The 20214-nt window shown below is 37.1% G+C and overlaps 4 protein-coding genes across 6 annotated transcripts; 1 reads left to right on the top strand and 3 right to left on the bottom strand.

The window, feature by feature from the left end:
* Positions 1 to 1733: 1733 nt before the first annotated feature.
* LOC108606904 (protein no-on-transient A) lies at positions 1734 to 9938 on the bottom strand. 2 transcript variants are annotated; one of them, XM_017997437.1, is made up of 5 exons: positions 9549 to 9938; positions 6468 to 7737; positions 5150 to 5452; positions 5026 to 5084; positions 1734 to 1917 (listed from the first exon to the last, which is right to left on the bottom strand). In XM_017997437.1, the coding sequence occupies exons 1-5, from the start codon at positions 9852 to 9854 to the stop codon at positions 1741 to 1743; spliced, it is 2115 nt and encodes a 704-aa protein (XP_017852926.1). In that variant the 5' UTR covers positions 9855 to 9938; the 3' UTR covers positions 1734 to 1740. The 2 variants fall into 2 exon arrangements, with proteins under 2 accessions (XP_017852926.1, XP_017852928.1); XM_017997439.1 differs by lacking the exon at positions 1734 to 1917 and adding an exon at positions 4104 to 4236 and having other exon boundaries at positions 9549 to 9936.
* Positions 9939 to 10299: 361 nt separating this feature from the next.
* Positions 10300 to 12308, bottom strand: LOC108607233. Of its 2 annotated transcripts, XM_017997910.1 has the most exons (9): positions 12229 to 12308; positions 11516 to 12088; positions 11359 to 11461; positions 11170 to 11305; positions 10971 to 11115; positions 10834 to 10910; positions 10659 to 10774; positions 10478 to 10592; positions 10300 to 10412 (listed from the first exon to the last, which is right to left on the bottom strand). In XM_017997910.1, the coding sequence occupies exons 1-9, from the start codon at positions 12306 to 12308 to the stop codon at positions 10315 to 10317; spliced, it is 1443 nt and encodes a 480-aa protein (XP_017853399.1). In that variant the 3' UTR covers positions 10300 to 10314. The 2 variants fall into 2 exon arrangements, with proteins under 2 accessions (XP_017853399.1, XP_017853400.1); XM_017997911.1 differs by lacking the exon at positions 12229 to 12308 and having other exon boundaries at positions 11516 to 12138.
* A 23-nt stretch (positions 12309 to 12331) lies between these two features.
* LOC108607234 (splicing factor U2AF 50 kDa subunit) lies at positions 12332 to 14749 on the top strand. Its single transcript, XM_017997912.1, has 5 exons — positions 12332 to 12435; positions 13271 to 13834; positions 13906 to 13994; positions 14062 to 14184; positions 14282 to 14749. Exons 1-5 carry the CDS (start codon positions 12423 to 12425, stop codon positions 14741 to 14743), a joined length of 1251 nt encoding a protein of 416 aa, XP_017853401.1. The 5' UTR covers positions 12332 to 12422; the 3' UTR covers positions 14744 to 14749.
* Positions 14750 to 15422: 673 nt separating this feature from the next.
* Positions 15423 to 19755, bottom strand: LOC108607184 (1-phosphatidylinositol 4,5-bisphosphate phosphodiesterase gamma-1). The gene is made up of 4 exons (XM_017997840.1): positions 18417 to 19755; positions 17840 to 18305; positions 16910 to 17778; positions 15423 to 16848 (listed from the first exon to the last, which is right to left on the bottom strand). The coding sequence occupies exons 1-4, from the start codon at positions 19695 to 19697 to the stop codon at positions 15775 to 15777; spliced, it is 3690 nt and encodes a 1229-aa protein (XP_017853329.1). The 5' UTR covers positions 19698 to 19755; the 3' UTR covers positions 15423 to 15774.
* Positions 19756 to 20214: the final 459 nt, after the last annotated feature.

Raw genomic sequence — 20214 nt, 5'->3', positions numbered from 1 at the left:
ATGATAATAATATTAATAGTTATACAATAAAATAAATAATAATAAAAAAAATATACATATAAATATATAAGCAATGGCTGTAAGGCTAACAGTTCTGCACACACACAACCTAATACATACATAATGTAATTACATATATGACAAATTATGTATTTTTGTTTCTTTGAGTAAATCAACACTCATGTAGCCAGCACTTTCACTGTTTACTCACACCAACAGCCACAAAAAAAAATTAAAAAAATCGCACTTTGTCATAGGTCGGCTCTCTTGTGTGTGTTGTAAATTAACTTCACAACCTAAAGCCATGAAGTTGCGTTGCAAAGTACAAACGTATACATGTAATTGATTAGTTATATGCAATTTAATAATAAAAAAAATAGTAGCAGCGCTGAAGGAGAACGTGCGCTTACCATGAGAGGAACTAACCGAACGGAACGTATCGAAACGGAGCAGAGCGGACCGAACGAACAAACGACGCAACCTCGACTGCGCTCCAGCTTAAAACCTTTTTTTGAAGTTGATACACACACACATAAAGAGACAGTTAAACAGACAAACTAACAAACGTACGCTTCACTTATCTCTTACTCACCGCTCTATACACATACATACATCTGTATACGTGTGTGTTTGTTTTCTATGTGTGCATTAATACCGACGAAAGCACAGCTTTTAAAAGCTTTTCGAAATGAAATGCAAAACATAACACGCAACTCGTGCTGTAACAAAACCAAAACTAATTAGTATTACGTATGTACAGCCCATACACATGCAGTTATGTGCCTATGTATGCGTACATGTGTATGTGTATTTAAGACATGTTTCGTCTGCAACTTTAAAGCCAACTTTATTTTCGTGCATGTGTGTATTTGCATTTCGCTCTCTCAGCTCAGAGCTGCTTCTGACATTCAAAAGAAGATTTTTCAGCGTCCGCGTAGCAAGGTTTTTGTTTTTTAAGCAAACAACCTTTGCCTAGTGCCACCTGTATATGCATACATATGCACAGATTTATTTGCCAAATAGTGTGATTTTTTTATGTTTACTTACACATTTAAGTCAACGTTAAGCGGCGCTGATGGCTATTAAACGCTTAATAGAGTGACACTGCGTTGATTTGTCCTTGCTTAAGCAAGTGTCATCCTGTAAACAGCTGAGCGTGCAAGCATGTACATACATACATATGCATGTACACATGTGTGTGGGTTTATGCACACGCAGCTGTGTGTTAAGCCTAAGTTTTAGCATAATATATGTAATTAATGTTAATTTTAAATCATTAAATAATTTGTTTTTTAATTTTTGTTAACTGCTACCGTTTATATCAGTCACGGCCAAGCAGCGCATGCGCTCACACAAACACTGACACGACAGCTGAGCGCGAGAGCACAACTCGTTTCTTAATCTCTTCATCTGCTGTGTGTGTTGCCAGCAACAATTAAAGCGGTAGTGTGTGCGGTTTTAAACTATCACAAATCACACACAATCGCAATTGCAAATACATACGTATGCAATGTTACGGTTGTACGTATGTATGTGTGTTACAGATTGAATTGCGTCACAGCTCTGCTCGGTGTTCAGTTGCCTTTTGTAGACGCAAACTAACAACAAATATCGTCGTCACTTACGAATTATTGGCAGGCACTGTGCCGTTGATGCCGGCAGCATTTTGTTTTTGTTTATGCAGGTCTGTGTGCCAGTTTTTTTTTTTTGTTTTTTTCTTTCCTATAGCTTCCGTTGACTCTATGTAACTTTGCCATCTCTATACATAAATACACAATTTGTTTTAATTTTTATTATTTGACGGATTTTATTATGCTGATGTCTTTTATATACGTATTTGTATTTGTACAGTGGCTGCTGGTTCTGCTTGATCCACCATGCTATATCCAGCTCATCATTATCATCGTTTAACAGCGCCTGTAAACATAAATATATATTTATTAAAGATTCTTTTAAGCTTAAGACTAACAGCAGTGAGTTCAGAGCATATTTTACCGTTAAGACAGCTAGTTCAAAAGTTTATGGAATACTTTTTGTCATTAATTGACGAAATTATTAAGCTTAATGTCAAATTCTATATTAATTATAGGTTATTAAAGAATCAAGCCTTGTTCTCTGTATGCCAAGCTCAGTTTATTAGACTAGACATCGACGAAATCATTTAAATTTTCTAGATCATATCATAAAATATAACAAATACCAGTTATGTCCAAAAATCATTTAGAAACTGCAGATATAATGCACACAAATGCAGACTTTAGCTCAATACCTTATAACTAGAGCCACATCATCATTTTATATCCCAGCCATATTTCAAAAAGGTGCGAACGTTTTTATATTTATCAAAAAAGAGTAAGAAATAATATGAAAAAAAAAATAATAAGAATAACATTGCTTAACGCTGGACAATAGCAGCAAAATTAAGTACGTGACTGTACTTGCAATAGATAAACCTTGCACGCGCATACAATCAAAGACACAAATACATACATACATCTTCTTTAGCAGATGCTGCCCACAAATTTGCTTAATTAATGAAACCCAGAAGAGAATCTAATGCAAAATGCACACAGACTTGCGCTTTACACACACACACACACAATCAAGCGAGCGAACGGCCCTCAGCCCTGCAAGCCATTTATGCATAATTAACAATGGGAAACAAATATATGTTCATAAATATAAATAATTGCTGTTGATTTCCTGTAGTCAAGAAACATATTTCAAGTTGCGTGACTAGCATTGAAAAAAGTCAGCATCTTTTTTTGTAAGACTTTGGAAAATGTAGACTGCAATTTCTTAATTTCAATAACATAGTCGAACAAGTTCACGCCTGCAGTTTTATTATTTTGAAAGACTTAGTAGTTTTATAGTTTCCCATATAATTTAATTAACTGAAGCAAAGTTGATTTTCAAAGTTTTCCAGCATAAATTGTTCATTAATTTATCAAATGCAAAATTATAATGTTTTAAAAATAGGCACCAAAACAGTTAAGAGAGAGAGATAGAGAGAGAGAGAGCATTGCAAACAAATTCGTACATACCTTTTCCTAAATATTTATACAATGCTTAGCATTGAAGAGATTCCAAAAATTAAAATTCCATCAATAGATCTAAATAAATTTTATGTTTTATGTTGTTTTCGAGCGAATTCTGTTTGAGTTATCCCAGAGATCCCAACTTCTCAAATTTGTGCTTAGTTTTTGTCTCGAGCTGTTAGTACGTAAGTCAAAAACAAGTTTAACATTTATAATATAATTTTGATTTGTACTACAAATTTTGTAGCCCAACATTCATATTTTAAAAAAATGTATATTTGATCCAAGTTAAGAATAAGTTTTGTAAATCAGTCTTTGTTATAGTTCTTGAATATTGTAAAAAGAAATACAAAGATATAAGCATAAATAAATATTTAAATAGCAAGATCTTTCTTAAGATCTGCATTTAAAACTCGAAAAACCACAACTGTTATTTTGTATACAGTTCCCATCTACCCAAAGTTTTCAACATACTCACCATTAGTATAACACTTAGTAATTTGAAAAGATCATTTAGTTTATATATATTTATACATATAATATGTAAGTATATTTAAAATAAATGATCAGCACATGAATTGAATTGGAGAAAGTAAATTTACAAAAAAAAAAAGAAACAAAACAAAAGTATGAAAAAAATAATGTATAGTATATATAAGGATTATGGAGAAATACTCATAAATTGTAGTTGTTGTTGTACAAATAGAATCAGCTTAAAGTATCTAGACATTATTTTATTGATAAATATATTTTGGGGACAGACGCAAACATATCTATATATCAATTTATATATATATATATGTATATGTTGTTTGTTGTTGTTCATGTTGTTGTTGTTGGTAATATTTTCTTCAGTATTACTCATTTGACAAAATGTTTATGCATTGTTGTTGTAACTGCAGCGTCTTAAGATTTCTCATGCTTGACAGATTCATTTTGTTTAATTGTATTTTTTTTTTAAGCGAAAGGTCAAGAGTGTGGGTGTTGAAGTGTGTGGTGTGACAATTAAGTCAATCAATTTAAATATTGATTGCAATTCATTTGCTTTTTATATATTGTGTTTTAAGTTTTATCCATCATGCTTTGTAGTCCATGTCTAAAAACGACGTCGTCCCCATGGAACGTTATTTCCGCCATTATTTCCACGTTGATTGTTGCCTTGGTTCATATTGTTAAATTCAAAAGCACCGAAGGAGTCCTAGTCGAGGGCAAGGAAAGTAACAATTGATTCAATTTGCAGCCCAATTACAATAAAAACAGTTATTTAAATGCTTATGTTTTAATAATAAGTCTAAATTTCAAAATCGGATAAATTAGCCCCACAGCAAATGTTAATAGAAAATTTTGTTTTGCAGTCATATAATTTGAATTTTTCACAAATATATGAAATATCAATTAAGTGTTTAAGAAAAAGTGACTAATACTTGCTTAAAACTTATGCGTGAAATATGAAAGAGAGGAGAGATACAGAAAACTGGTATTGAACCCTATTAAATATATATATATACATATAAAAAAAAAACCATTTTGTCTAAGAGTTCTACTCATGGATTGACAAAAAACCAGCTGAGCCTGATACATAAAAACATTGTTAAATACAGGCTATACACTCTTAGCTCTATTTTCATAAATAGTATAATAGTGAATGCTTTTAAATCGAAAGCAGCGATTGAGACTCTCAACTCAGATTTCAAAATTTCAGCGCATAAATTACAATAAATTGATTTACTAGCATAGCAGCACCCCAGCCCAAAAAAAATGTTTTACAATTGCACATTGTAACTTTAAATAGTTGTATTAACTATATAAGCATATAAGCTCCCCGTTTCCCCGAAAAAAGTAATACAAATGAGAACATTGTATAACAAAAAAGTTAGACAATCACACACATTTTTTTTGGTATTAATATACAACATATATACTTCGTATATTGAAAGCCATGTTGTGGGCCTCTCTCTTGGTTAGTGTTGTATCCATAGTTACATACCTGCTGTTGATTTGGACCAGGCCCAGCATTATTGCCAACCATAGTCGAGTTGTTGTTGGCTGCATTGGATGTAAATTAATTATAAACACTTTGTATTTAATAGTTAATTGATGATACAACTTACATCTGAAAACTTCAAAGGGTGAATTGTTTTCAAAGTTATCAAAATTGTTGCCAGGTCCGCCGTTGCCGCCAAATCCTTCCTGCTGATCAAGCATTGAATGCAACTGTCGCGCCTGCAGGAACAGCGAATTCTCCTGCTGGCGACGACGCATATCCTCCTCCTGGCGCACCATGCGAGTTTGCATTTCATTTTGATGGCGACTCATGGTTTCCTCCTCACGCTTGCGCATCTCCTCGGCCTGCTTCTCACGCATTTCCCATTCGATCTTCTTGCGCTCGTTGTCCGATTCGCGTTTTCTTAACTCTAAAATGCATTTCAACAATTAGTTTGATTTCCAATTTGAATAATTTAAGAAGCATCAGTTGAGAGCTTTACTGCTTAAGCAGAGCGCTCGCTGTCAAGAGTTTCGATCTTGTTGTTAAGCATAATGTGCTTTCCAGCCAACACTATAAGAGAGAACCCACTAAGACTCAACCCAGTTATAAATCTATATTAAGAGTTACAGCATAGCAGCTTAAATACTACGATATATACCCATGAAAGTCTGAGTGCTTGTCCGACACTATCGATTATAGAAATAACATTCAAATACCTTCAAACTTTTGAGCTCCACGACCCAATTTCAACAATTCTTGTTGCTAATTAATTCAAACATATTCTTTAACATATCATAACACAATTGGTTTTCGATAGTTGGTAAAAATAGTACGTTGAAAATAATTCATAATTACAACTCTAACGACAACATAACTCAACAGTATCATAACAAAAAATCCATTTATGCTAATACAGCATTAAAGATTGGCGCTTTTTAAAGAGCCTCGTATAAACTAAAAAAATATATATATAGTTTGAAACGTGTGACATGATGATGTAGTACAGTCAACAGCTTAAATTAGTTTTTAAACAATGTTTTTAAATAAAGGTTGACATATGCAACGGACAGACAATGTTTAACTTAAAATATAGGCTAGCATCTCAAAAATTATAAAGTGTAAATAAATAAAGCTACAGCATGTAGTTGTATATCGATACTATCGATACATGGGAGCGCCAGTTGAGCAGTGCACTAATGCAGAAAAGTAATGTTACTATATAGAAGCAGCAAGGCAGCAATCTATATTCAAATGTGTGATATTCTTCGATAACCATAAACATCTTATAGAGAGCATAAGGTCACGCAGGGGGAAACCTCGACCAGCCCGAAGTTCTTAGGTTAGAAAAATAATTGTTTTTTTTTTTTTTTTATATATATATACTGTATATATGGTGTGTACCCAATTATAAACTGTTATTCTGTCATACTTTTAATACTGACCTTGACGCAACAGTTCAGTTTCTTGCTCATAGCGTGCGTACTCCATCTGTGCCTCAAGTTTCTCCTCCTCCATTTTGAGTTCACGCTTGAGAGCATCCTGCTTGCTCTTGAATAGATCATGCAATTGCTTCCAGCGTGAGCCATACTCGTGCTCAAATGAATTCGGATCGGCAAAACGTGGCCCAATGTTGCGCTCATGATTAAACTCCTGCATTTTCTTGTTTAGGGCCTTCTCGGGCAGGCCATCGTTGTCGTCATTAATCTCCATGGGCTCCACCAGACAGGGACGCAGCGAGGCGGTCAGAAAGTAGCACTTCTCATTGCAGAGACGCAGACAGGCGCTGGCCGAAGACTTCTTAGCAAACTCTACAGTGCCCTCGCCCATATGCTTGCCACGATCATCGACCGTAATGCTGGCACGCTCGACAGGGCCAAAGATCTCAAAGGCCTTGTACAACAGTTCGTTGGAGACAAATGGGGTAAGATTGCTGATGCGCAATATGGTGGCATTGGGAGCAAAGCGTACGCGCAGCGGACGACCTTTGCGCATGGTGCCATCTAAGGCGCGCTTGGCCTTCTCCGCATTGATGTGGTAATCAACCTTGAGGAATGTAAAATTCTTCTCCAGATTGGAGAATATTTCAGAGATCTCGCCATAGGGCTTGAACATTTCACGCAACTCCTCATCGGTTATATCATTGGTGAGATTACCCACATACAAGCGATTGCGGCCAGAGAATTTGGTTTCCTGGGCTACCTCAATTGGTGGCAGCTCATGTGTGGGGCCGCCAATCACTCGCAAGCGTTGACCAATGTAGAAATCTTCACCGCCACCGCGTTGATTGCCACCACCACCGCCGCCACCATTGCCGCCGCCGCGCTCACCGTTGCCAGAGTTCTGACCACCTCCACCTCCGCCGCCACCCATGCCACGCTGTCCACGATGCCTGTCACGCTGCTGTGGACCACCGCCACCGCCACCGCCCCCTCCTCCACCGCCACCGCCACGTCCTCTAAACGATTGACCCTGCGCCTGTCCTTGCATCTGTCCTTGATTCGCATTATGATTCAAACTGTGATTTGGACCTTGAGGCAAGCCTAGTCCCTGTGGTCCTGGACCTTGAGCCTGCGTCTGCATCTGTGGCGGCTGCTGCTGCTGCTGCTGCTGTTGTTGCTGCTGCTGCTGATTGGCATTAGCGCCTCCTTCCACTTTAATTCCTCCTTCCACATTAATTCCGCCTTCCACTTTTACTTCTGTTGCTGACCTTTGCTATATATATGTATATATATATTCGTACGATATGCAGTTATACATATAGAGATATTTATGTGTTTAGGCACATTTATAAAGAAAGAAAAAAAATTTGATACAAAAATGGAGAGAAGAGAGCTTACAAATTTTACAACAATTAACACACAACTGTCCACCACAAAATATAGTGAAACGACGGAGAATAACAAATATAGCATATCCCCATGAATAAACGCTTAAAAAAGAACTTAACATTGGCCCCCCAAACATTATAAAAAGCTATCGAAAAGCCTAACTCCCCATGCAAAATCTCAAGTGTAGCTCCATTATCAATTAAATAATATGCATTGCATAAAATTTTGCCTACTTAAAATTATAGTATTGGTTTCTTGTTTAAATTTTAATCTTATGCCACGTTCATATAATATTTTCAATCAACAAATCATATGTTGAGTATTTTTTTCCCCAGATTATCAGATTTGTAGTAGACACTACTGTTTTAAGAAATAGCAGTTTACAGTTTCCAGGTAATCATATACATAGTAATAGCCCCCATTCGTTTAATATTTTAAATTTGTATATTGTAGTATATTAAACTGTATATATTAATAACATAAGAGTGAAAAGCGAATTTATCCTTAAAATATAAACATACATATATTATGTATGTACATACATCCGCATGTTTAACCGCAATCTTCAATCAATGTTACCTATCCCACAACCTATCCATGGGCAAAATAGCTGAAATTAACATGCAATGCAACATGTATTGCTAATCAGCTATTTTCCTTATAATTGTTTATTTTTTGAAGACACGCTCATCATTTAAGCAATAAAACATACTTTTGCCATTAACCCTTTAGCTGTTGGCAAATTAAATGCGCTTGCCACGCGGAATACAATAACATCAAGGATCACAGACATACATACACACGAACAAATGCATGTGTGTATGCATTTGAGTAAATATGTTTGTATGTAGATGCATCAGATTAGAGCATCGAACATACATACATATGTATGTACATGTAAATTAATATGTAAATTATTGTATTTTTCTTATTCTGGCATTCCTTTTTTTTTTTTTGCCACGTTAAACATTAACTGAAAAATTGCTTTGACGCCATTGCATTTTACTTATTACATACATTTTCAGTATACATACATACATATGCCTGTACATAGAGTAAAATAGATACACGCATACACATAATTAAGAGAATAGAACCGACATGCATACGCAACTGAGTTGCTGTTTTAGCCCTTTTCAAGCCAGATATAGCTATTTTGAATAGCCGGTAAGCCTTGTTTCTTCTTTCTATAGAATTTGTTGATATCCAGTAAGGTTATTGTAGCCTTCTTCAAACAAGAATAAACATTATAGTTGAACTTTTATTGTAATCAGCTAATGATCAATAAATATATGCAGACTAAATGTTTGGTAAAATATGCATTCAATAAAATTGTGTAGTTAGCATACCATCGTACATATGTATACGAAATAAAAAAAAATATAAGAACTTCAAGTATTAAAACTTGTCTTAAAAGACAACGCTATATTCTTACTTTTTTTTTTGTACTGTATATAGCTATTTTATAGATTCAATAGTAAATTTAGATAATTTTCGCTGACGAAATTTAGCAGCACTGATACGCAAGAGAGAGATTATCCCCGCTCAAAGAGAACAAAAAGAGCGGCAAATATTTGCCACTGACAATGCATAATGAAAAGATAATTGATGCCTAACAGAATTTGATTGTTGCTATTGCTTGCGTTTAAATATGTATATATATATTATATATACTTAATATGGACCTGTACTTACATTCACATTACTTGCATTTTGAAAATTCGACCTGTTTGGATTGCCGCCACGATTGCGATTGCGGTTGCCGAATCCACCACCCTTGTTGCCAAAATTCTTATTTTGATTTTGATTTTGCCCTCCGCTGCTGCCGCTAGCATTCTGATTGTTGTTAGGACGTTGTCTTTTTTCAGCCGGACCACCATCGTTGTTACTGTCGTTTTGCCTTTGCGGTCCATGCTTGCCAATATTTTTATTTTGCTGATTGCCGCGGCCTTGGCGTTGCGGCAAAGGAGCTGCATTGTCGATTTTTGCAGGATTATCCATAACGATATATGTATGAAGTCTCAATTTATACTAGACTTATTTTAATTGCACAACCGCTTCCAAAGAGAATTATTTTCACAATGTTTCTTAAACCAGGGCTGTTAAAAGGCATAGCAAGGCATAGTTCAGGTGAACAAGTTCAATGGAACAAGTATCATGGTGGGGTTGTTTTCAGAGATGCCAACTGTCTTAAAATAAATATACATTTTGTAACACTTTTCTTTTATTTGCAAATGGGCGGATAAAAACAAAATGCTTTTCAGAAGGTTCAACACTCTTGAATTATTTCACAGTAATTTTAAAACCGATGGTTAAAAGTCGTATGTCGCTAATTATACATTTAAGGCCCATGAATTATAAAACTATAGTTTTCTAATATCGATTATTGGCATAATTAATAATATGCCTTAATATTATTTACTACAATATTATAAATGGATGCATAACTGTTATATTTTGTTTATATTTGTATTTTGTACACATAGATTAATATTTTGGCATTGCGATGTGTTAAGTATAACTGCTTTGATAATGGTATATCCAATATACGTAGGCAATCTAAAAAAAATTTGGAAACATTAATAGAACAATCTAGAATCCATTTTTTTATTGTTTATATTTACCGATTTCATAAAAACCCTTTCTCATATGCTTTAAAGCCATAGCAATAGGCATGTTTAAAAGCTTGCGTCGAAAGAATTCCAGTATTTTGAGAGTAACATAGGTAAGTCCCTTTAACTAAAAAGATAAGAGAATTGTAGTTAAAGTTTTTAAATAATATTAAGAGACATATGTATAACTTACAGATGCAAAAACAATATAATAGACCAGCGTGGTGGGAAATAAGAATAAAATAGCGGAGAAAAATATTGTTGCAAGATAAAGCTGACGATTCTTATAATTATGCGTCTCAATGCGATCTGTAAGAAAATAAAATCTTGATTTGATACATTTTAATATAAGCCAGTTTAAAACGTACGTCGTAAAATATTATATCGATTTCCTCGCACGACTTGCCAAAGAACTTTCAAGCCTTTCACCTCCACAGTCTTTAAGCTAAATCAAAGCATAATAAATTAGTTTTATAGAACTTTCGATTATATTTTTCGTACTTACACTTTGGTATAAACATAAAAACAATGCGCATGCAAGCTAACAATAGATATTAGATCAGCTAATAATGCTATTTGGAAGCTTAAACCGAGACAACCAAAGGCGGCAATAGCTAGAAAGATCTGACGCACAGCTGGCTCGATTAAATCTAAAAGAATTTATTATTAAAACATGCAAATAATCAATATGCCAGCTGATTTACCTAAGAATGTCGACCACAATTCAATGTGATACTTGAAGCAATCCAAAAAGAAATTGTTTAAATGTATGTTGAGTTTTAAGCCAATAGGACTGCCCTCCAGCACACGCAGCAGAGTATAAAGCTCATTAATAACCATCTGTAAATACAGTTAGTTACTGAACAATTATTAAATTATGCTTGCAAGCTTACATGTGAGAGTTGTATTAAGAAATCTCCGGGATGTGCGACAAATAAAAATAATGTCAACATTAAAATAATGCCCAAGGCGCGATCCAAAACAATATTTGTCAAACTGCAAATAAAAAATAGTGAAATATATTTCAACGTTCCTTTTCTAAATGCTTACCGCTTGGCATGCATATGCTCCCATTCCTGGTAGTGTTTATAGACAACCGTGTGGCGTAGAATACTATTAACAAATTTCAAGCTAACAATTTGTTTAAACAATACCATGGGTATGTGAGTAAACGTATATAGAGCACGACTGACAGTCAAACCAAAACTAGTTCCTGTTTTTTGTGTTAAAATCGGTTGCAGTAGCTGTGCCAGCTGTTGAAAGTCACACTCCTCTTCATATAGACTCGACGATTCCCGATCCAGGCAACTGTCTCTGTCTGGCTCCAACATCAAACTGCTCATAATTTGTTTATCATATAGTATGAGCTTAACGTGACTTAAAATCTCGGGTGTTATGCTGGTAAACTTCAGAGAGATATGCGGCGAATCCTGACTGTATGTGAAGCATAGAATCATGTCCTGTTGCCGGCAATAGTGGCTGTTCTCAAAGAGATCACTACATAATATGGAGCCAAGATAACGATGAGGCATTAAGGTGTCTTTCTCGGATACGCTCGTATCCAGCACATAATAGACCACTACATTTTCATCACCAATATTCAGCTCGCCATATAAATTGCAACTTTGTTGTGTATAAAATAAATCAGTCGGCAAATAAATTTTAATGCTCATAATAATAATAATAATAATACTAGAGTTGTCCTATGGTCACAAATATAGTTCAATTGAACGATTCGCTTTCAATACTGAATTCAAGGCTACCAGATCAATAAATTGGCAGTCCCATGCAGAGCTATGGTGACAGTGTTGGAAAGTATCATTTTGCAGATATTTATTGACATACACACACATATGCATTGTTAAAGGCATAGGATACATATTTCATCGGCTTTTGTTTCATAGTTAAAATTTCTATACGTGTATAAAACAAAATAAATAACGAAATAAAGAACAAAATGGGATATGATGGTAAGTATATGTGTGTGTAGGCAAACAATAAAAACAAAATGTTTTAGTCAAATTAAACACATGCGGGGTAATGTACAAGCATACATATTACATATACATACATACGTATGTACGTATGCAACAAAGTTTACATAAATAGAAATATGTATAGATGAGTGTGAATTATTATAGAATAAAATGCTTGCAAAATTAGAGTGCACTGAATACATATGAATGCGAATGCTTGTATATGCGCACAACAATTTTCTGTGTGTAAATATACATCACTGTTTTTCACATAAAACGCTCGTATATGTGCTATGTATGTATGTACAGACACACATGCACCGGCGAACATAATGTGTGTGTGTATATTGCTTGCATTAATTGTTGCTAAATTGCTTTAATTTAAGTATAAGCTATTTAATGTGTCCAAGCGTTGTTTTTTTCCCACCAAAATTACCGCATTGCGTATTGAATCTTTGAATCTCATGTGTGTGCGAGGGAGAAAGAGAGAACGAGAGCGAGCTGAACGCATGTGTGTATTTGTGCAAAATGCTGTTGGTTTGTTTTCTACGTAAATATTTCAATGTTTCTGCACAGCTACTTGCATACATATGTATGTACATACATATGTATATGCAAATGCATATACACACACTTGTGTGTGCATGAATGCAAGTATGCAAATGTGTGTATACAGTAATTGAAAGCATTTTGCGTTCATGCGCAAATATAAAAAGCAGCTTAGGTTTGCCTATCAGCTGCACTCTCTTGCACTCTTAATGCCGCTGCAATTCGGTTAGGTCAGTGCGTACATTACAAGTAATAAACTCTTATGTTTCACAATTCACAGATCGAGAACGTGAGCGCGATCGGCGTCGCAATCGGTCCCGTTCTCGCGACCGTCATCGTGAGCGCTCCCGGGATCGTCGTCATCATCGGAACTCACGTCGCAAGCCCTCGCTCTATTGGGATGTGCCACCGCCTGGGTTCGAGCACATAACACCGATGCAGTATAAAGCAATGCAAGCATCAGGCCAAATACCGGCTAGCGTAGTACCCGATACACCGCAGACTGCGGTACCTGTTGTGGGTTCTACAATTACGCGACAAGCACGCCGCCTCTACGTTGGCAACATTCCGTTTGGCGTCACCGAGGAGGAAATGATGGAATTTTTTAATCAGCAAATGCATTTAGTTGGCCTAGCACAGGCCGCTGGCAGTCCCGTGCTTGCCTGCCAGATAAATTTGGACAAGAACTTTGCGTTCCTTGAGTTTCGCTCCATAGATGAAACCACCCAAGCAATGGCCTTCGATGGCATCAATTTGAAAGGACAAGATCTTAAAATACGAAGGCCACATGATTATCAGCCAATGCCGGGCATCACAGATACGCCCGCTGTAAAACCAGCTGTTGGTAAGTACCAAAAAAGATAAGATGAATTGAAATATAAGTTCATAATATTACCTTTTGTTTATGCACTTCAGTTTCCAGCGGCGTCATCTCGACAGTGGTGCCTGATTCGCCACACAAAATATTTATAGGCGGCCTGCCCAATTATCTAAATGATGAGCAGGTTGGTGTGTCCACGTTTTGAATATAAAGCACAGCTAAATATGTATACATATTCTATTGTTTTATAGGTGAAGGAGCTGTTGTTGTCCTTTGGCAAGCTACGCGCTTTTAATTTGGTCAAAGACGCTGCTACTGGCTTAAGCAAAGGCTATGCATTTTGCGAATATGTTGATCTTGGCATTACCGATCAGGTGAGTTGCTATCAAAGTTTACAAATAGTTGTAGTTGCTTTCTAATAGTCTTATACTCACCTCTCTCTAACACATGACTTGTGCTTTCTTTTTGCAGTCAATTGCTGGCTTGAATGGCATGCAGTTGGGCGATAAGAAACTGATTGTGCAGCGTGCCAGCGTTGGAGCCAAGAATGCTCAGAATGCGGCCAATACCAGTCAATCTGTAATGCTGCAAGTGCCGGGATTATCGAATGTGGTTACTTCTGGACCGCCCACTGAGGTGTTGTGCCTGCTCAACATGGTGACGCCCGATGAGCTGCGCGACGAGGAGGAGTATGAGGATATATTGGAGGACATTAAGGAGGAGTGCACGAAATATGGCGTTGTCCGTAGCGTGGAAATACCGCGGCCCATTGAGGGTGTTGAGGTTCCTGGCTGCGGTAAGGTGTTTGTTGAATTCAACTCAGTGCTGGATTGCCAGAAGGCGCAACAGGCGTTAACTGGACGCAAGTTTAGCGATCGTGTTGTGGTCACTTCGTACTTTGATCCAGATAAATACCATAGACGCGAATTTTAGATCAAATTTTAAAAAAACGTATTTCACACATTCAACTATTGTCCAATACAACAACAAAAAAAACAACAAAATAATTATTAATTATAATAATAAACAAAAACAAAATATGAATGAATGCTAAAAACACAACATAATAATAAAAATTACAAAATCATGACTTTTATCCAACACATGAAAAAAACTTTTCGATTGTTTTTTTACTACAGATTCTAAAGTTGAACAAAAATGGGCTAGAACCTTGAGAATGTTTTGTATTTACTTTTACCAGCCAGTTGCTGCTGCTAATTTATGTTTGCCTGGTAATTTGCCTGCTCATTGCGCTCATTAACACTTAGGCCGTAAAACATGAATTGGCATTGTCATAAAATAGTTCAAATATTAATAGTTAAAATATAAATGTATTATAATACATGAAGAACATTTAATAACAGTTATAAACACGCAATCTTTTTCTTAAATCATAAATAAAATTAAATACACAAAATAGTTTTAATAAAGAAATGCAATAATTTAAAAGCTGCACGCACATTTTCGTTCAAAAAATTAAGATTAAAAATATTTATAAAATATATTGTTTGTAAAATTTGCTAATTAAATATACAGTTTCGTTTTTAATATTATTTAGACTAGTGATTGTCAGAATAATTTAAAAATGTAAAAAACTAGAGCAAAAGCAGTTACAATGTGTTTATAAATTACAAATAAATTATGTCAAGTATATTACGGCATACACATAATATTATTAAAACATACAATTTCCCATTGTATTTCAATGTGCTGACTCTGACTGATAAAAATTGGGCTAAGGCACTAGCGTGTTCTTTGTTTTTGAGAAAATGTGAGCACAGCTTAGATATGTGGTATATATATATGTATAACAATCGTTTCCCTTTAAATAGTGATGTAAATGCTGTGGAATAGTATGCGTAGCGCAAATGGAAGTATAAATTGGCTATATGTATATGTATAGTATAGTTAATATATAAAAATATATCTGATATGTTGATAATTTGTAGAAAATACTGTCAAAATCATATTGCAGGCTGACGTCGACTGATGTCCAGGTGTATTAAGAGCGAACAGGATTCCAGCTCCTCGCTAAATTTATTGCGCAGTATAATGCTACGATAGCCAGGACGCACACAGGCTAAGGGATAGCAGGCTTGCGCAATGAAATGTGTTTCAGCAAACATATCCTCATCCTGCACCTCGAAGCGCAACAGGGCAAAGTGTGTATTATGCACTGTGAACTCAACGGATTCGTTCCATACGGGATTAAAGCCATTCTCGTTCACCTTGCTGCGATGCTTAATGCCGCTATCGAAACTAGAGCCCACTAGCTCGACGACTATTTGGGGATTATTTGACTTGCCACCGCGAAACAGATGACGTGCGGCAATGATGCGCACAGTAACCTTGGACTCCAGCAGTCCCTCGCACTGTGGATTATTGGGATTGAATGCATCGCTGCGCATAAAACTGGGCTTGAGTATATAGCCACAGTTGCCATTCTGACGAAACTTGGCCTGGTTTAGCTGCATGGCCTTGTCACCGGTTTGATAGTTGAGGGCTATCATCTGGGAGCCCACATTCCAAAATGGCACCGGATTAAAGTTCGATGAATCTAAGCGTTGTCCCTTGGGGTACACGCGACTTATTTGCTGGCGATGATAGGCCAAAAATAAAGGCATATTCTGTTGTATAAATTGCTTTTCAGCTTTGGTCTCGGGAAAACTGGACATTTCCTGAAATATCCAGCTGTGATCTCGAAAAGGCACACTGCGGAAATATATTATCAAATCGGACATCTCTTTGGCTACGCGCGCTGTGCGCTCCTTCTTACGACGCTCTGTGGCCAGCTGACTGGCCAAAAAGGCAGCCTCTTGTATTGCTTTAATCCACTCGTAGGCCGCCTCCTGCTGGTCAAAGCCTATGATGAATGGACTTTGCATTGTGGGTGTTTGTATTTGTAGTTTTATTATAATGCCGGGTTCGTTGGATTCGAAAAGCGAGGCAACTGCGCCATAGATCTCTATGGAGTCGGTGCGTCCATCTTGGCCTTCCTCATTCAACGAATTGTAATCCTCGCTGCTTGAGTCAATTACCTGTGAACGTGTTGTGGGCAACATAAATATTATTGTAAATAGGAATATTTCAATTTCTTACCTTAACATAGTTAGCCGGAAAATGCTGCTGTATAAGTCCGCCGTAATCACCCTTCCACCACATGCTATTGTTACGTTGAACATTTGTAATAATGGCATGTTTTGGAAAGGACAATTCATCGGGCTTATCAGCTTTATAGCTATAGAGCGCCTTACAGGTGACATACTCGTCCAGATTGGCGCCCATATAGTTGGAGGCGCCATTGCTATCGCTGCCGACGCTATGCTCGCTGCCGTGCAATAGCTGCTGAGCATGCTCCAGTAAAGTCTGACGCAGCAGCTCTTGGGATACAGGATGCATGAGCTTAACATTGCGATAGAGCGGATTACGCATGTAGTAATGTATCAAGGAGACCAAGGACTCAAACTGCATGGTATCGATGGCATAGAGACGTCCCTCTTGCAAAATGCGACAATGTTTAATTTTGCGATTTATGCTAAACGATATGACAAATGCATTGATACTCTGCACCGAAGGACGCACTAGAAATGAGCCAATCTCTAGCTTAAGCAGCGCCTGCTCTGCCTGCTCCTTGCTTGTATTCGGATGAAACCAATCCTGACTCTCGTGTTTCTTCGGCTGTGGCACAGGCTCTTTGAGTATTATGGAAAACTCTGAACTCCGCAGCATATTCTTGCGATAATAAACAATTAACGCATAGAGCGAATCGAATACGAAATTCTCCACTAAATAATACTTGATGGCGCCTTGCTCGTGCTTGGATTTAATCCGACAATGATTCGGACGATTGCGTCGCCAAAAGCTTAGGCTGTAGTCTCCCACAAACGTTGCCGATTCACGCACCAGAAACGTTCCATCGCCTAGATGGTTATACGTCTCAAGCAGCTGATCTGCCTCCTTGCGTCCACCTGCAAGATTTGGAAATTTCAGTTAAAGATAAGTGTCTAGTGCTTCTTATTTCTTACGCACCCTCCAATTTGCCATGAAACCAATGCTCGCCAAAATGTAGCTCATCATTCGCTGCCGTATCCTTTTGCTTTTGCTGCATGCTTGAATTCAAATTGCAGGCAGACAAACCAAAGTCATCATCCTCTGAATTGCCATTGCGACCCTCATTGATCTCTGAGCTATAAATCAACTCTTGTTGCGTCAAAACAAACTGATAAAGATTCCAGCATTTGTCCACGGGATCCTTAAAGTACAGCAGGCCTTTCTTTAAAATCTTTTGCATATTCTCATGCTCATCGCCACCGCCGCTCAGAGACGAGCGTTGGCTAAATGTGTTCAATGACCCATTGTTGCTTGCAACAACATTCTCATCAAATTGGGGCAACTTCTTGTGCTTCAAAATGATTTTGCGACGCAGTTGATTGGGTGAAGGGAGCTGCAGCTCATTACGATCACATGGTTGGGTCAACAACATGTCACCAAAGACCTGTGTGGTAGATAAGCAAATGTTATTAATAAGTTCATTGATAACGGTAATAATTTCAAGAATATGTGTTTTCAAATATTTAAATGAAAATATATAAAATGAAAGTTATACCTCGATCAACGCCTGTGCCATGTTGCGTTGCTGCTCCAATGAGCAGTTTTGTTCAATTGACAATATTACAGGATATTCGGATGTTACAAAAGCGTGCTCCTTTATTGTTTTAATTACATCCATAAATTTGATTTTCGATGTCATCGTATGTCCATGAAATATGTAGGGTAGATTATCGGGGCCATTCCAGCAGTCGAGCTCAATGCAACGGCAACCCATGCGCAGGGCACGCGCATAAGCCTCACAAGAGGATTCACTTGAGAACTGATCGCCAGTGAGATAAGTGTTATGCGAGGAGGCGATCCAATAGCAACATAATGGTTGATTCATATCCATGTTGACGGCATCATGGCGTGCAGCATCCCATAGATCATTTTGCTTGCTAAATAAATAATCAACGAATTCATTTATAGTAAGAAACGGCTGTTGCACTTCACGCTCCACATCCTGCACAAAGTCGCGCATAAAGCTAGCTATAGAGGCTAGATCGTTGAGCTGATTATCCTGCTGCGCAGAGGCAAGGAAACGTTGAAACTCCACTGGACGCACAGTTTGTTTGTCCGCCAGCTCTAGGTTGCCCAGCAATGGCAAAAAATTAACAGGCAGCAATAACTTTTGATATAAGCGTGAAAAGTCGTCAAACTTGAGATCATGCTTACGGCGTATATCATCCGTAAAGCATTCCATAAACTTGCTGGTGCTCATCTTGCAGCTGACGCTACTGAGAAAACTTTTGAAATCCTTAATAGTCACTGGCGTGCTCTGCTCCGGTTTACCCATATGCGCATGCGCATGCACATGCTCAAGAGCGTAGTATTCACGTCGTAGCCAACGGTCCAATTGCAGCGTATAGGGCGCGAGTTGTGTGTCTTTGACCATATAGCGCAGACCACGCACCCAATGCTCTGCTTCTATTTCAGACAGGGCCACCACGGAAAAACTCTTAAGTTTAAAATTGTTGCCGTACATAATGACAAAACATTTGCTGTTCTCAAAGCGTTGGCAATCATCCGCATGTAAGCGAAACTCTTTTGAGTTTTTACCCACGCGTATTTCTCGTATTTCACGCAATTGAAGAGTACCCTCATAGTCTGTGCGTGTTTGTGCTGCCAGGGTGGACCAAAGCAGCTGGCGCGTCTCTCTGATAAGCATTAGGTGTCGTCGATCGGGTCTTCGCTGTTTTCCATATAATTTTGTAACAATTGTGCCGCGCTCTAGCATGCAGATCGTTTGTTCCATTTCACCCAAAAGGGGCGTGTTCATTGCACTAAAGCAACTCATCACTCAGATTTTATTATTTATTATTTGTTACTTAAAATTTACAATTTGCACTTGTTGAATGTTGTTGGCATCATGTTATATTAAAATTAGAGTTGTATCGAAACGTTCAGAATAAGTTCAATTGAACTACTCATCAAACGAACGAACGATGAACGAACGAACTAAGAGCCCTATTGTTATTCAGTTGCTCAGTCATGTTGTAGCCAGAGTTTTTTTTTATGGACATAAGCTAGATTGTTCAAAAATAATGGCTAAAATCGGCTAACACTAAAACTAGCTACAAATAGGCCTAATACAATTTTATGAAATTACATAGAATTTTTTTATTTCATTGCGCTTATAATGTGGTCTTAATCGTTTTCTTTTACCGAATAATTATCGCTGCTTGATTTTAAATTTAATAAGTGTTCTTGGATAGAATGAGTTAGATATAAAAAAACCGCCTAGACCGTTTAAAAAAAAATGCTAGATCTAGCCACAAAAAGGCGAAGATGGCAGCACTGATAGTCGAGTTGGC

This window comes from Drosophila busckii, chromosome X, assembly GCF_011750605.1.
Source record: "Drosophila busckii strain San Diego stock center, stock number 13000-0081.31 chromosome X, ASM1175060v1, whole genome shotgun sequence".
Lineage (NCBI taxonomy): Eukaryota > Metazoa > Arthropoda > Insecta > Diptera > Drosophilidae > Drosophila > Drosophila busckii.
This window is presented reverse-complemented; position numbering and strand designations above follow the sequence as displayed.

What these genes read in the sequence shown, in the direction of transcription:
- LOC108606904 (XM_017997437.1), bottom strand. Translation starts at nt 9,854, where the DNA reads ATGGATAATCCTGCAAAAATCGACAATGCAGCTCCTTTGCCGCAACGC. An exon ending in AAAATGCAAGTAATGTGAAT is followed by an intron (nt 7,738 to 9,548) that starts GTAAGTACAGGT and finishes ACATATATATAG; the next exon opens with CAAAGGTCAGCAACAGAAGT. An exon ending in CTGGTCCAAATCAACAGCAG is followed by an intron (nt 1,918 to 5,025) that starts GTATGTAACTAT and finishes TTATGTTTACAG; the next exon opens with GCGCTGTTAAACGATGATAA.
- LOC108607233 (XM_017997910.1), bottom strand. Translation starts at nt 12,308, where the DNA reads ATGTCAATAAATATCTGCAAAATGATACTTTCCAACACTGTCACCATA. An exon ending in GAGCATATGCATGCCAAGCG is followed by an intron (nt 11,462 to 11,515) that starts GTAAGCATTTAG and finishes TTTTATTTGCAG; the next exon opens with TTTGACAAATATTGTTTTGG. An exon ending in ATTGTGGTCGACATTCTTAG is followed by an intron (nt 11,116 to 11,169) that starts GTAAATCAGCTG and finishes AAATTCTTTTAG; the next exon opens with ATTTAATCGAGCCAGCTGTG.
- LOC108607234 (XM_017997912.1), top strand. An exon ending in CGCTGTAAAACCAGCTGTTG is followed by an intron (nt 13,835 to 13,905) that starts GTAAGTACCAAA and finishes TATGCACTTCAG; the next exon opens with TTTCCAGCGGCGTCATCTCG. An exon ending in ATTATCTAAATGATGAGCAG is followed by an intron (nt 13,995 to 14,061) that starts GTTGGTGTGTCC and finishes ATTGTTTTATAG; the next exon opens with GTGAAGGAGCTGTTGTTGTC.
- LOC108607184 (XM_017997840.1), bottom strand. Translation starts at nt 19,697, where the DNA reads ATGAGTTGCTTTAGTGCAATGAACACGCCCCTTTTGGGTGAAATGGAA. An exon ending in TGGCACAGGCGTTGATCGAG is followed by an intron (nt 18,306 to 18,416) that starts GTATAACTTTCA and finishes TCTACCACACAG; the next exon opens with GTCTTTGGTGACATGTTGTT. An exon ending in GTTTCATGGCAAATTGGAGG is followed by an intron (nt 17,779 to 17,839) that starts GTGCGTAAGAAA and finishes CAAATCTTGCAG; the next exon opens with GTGGACGCAAGGAGGCAGAT.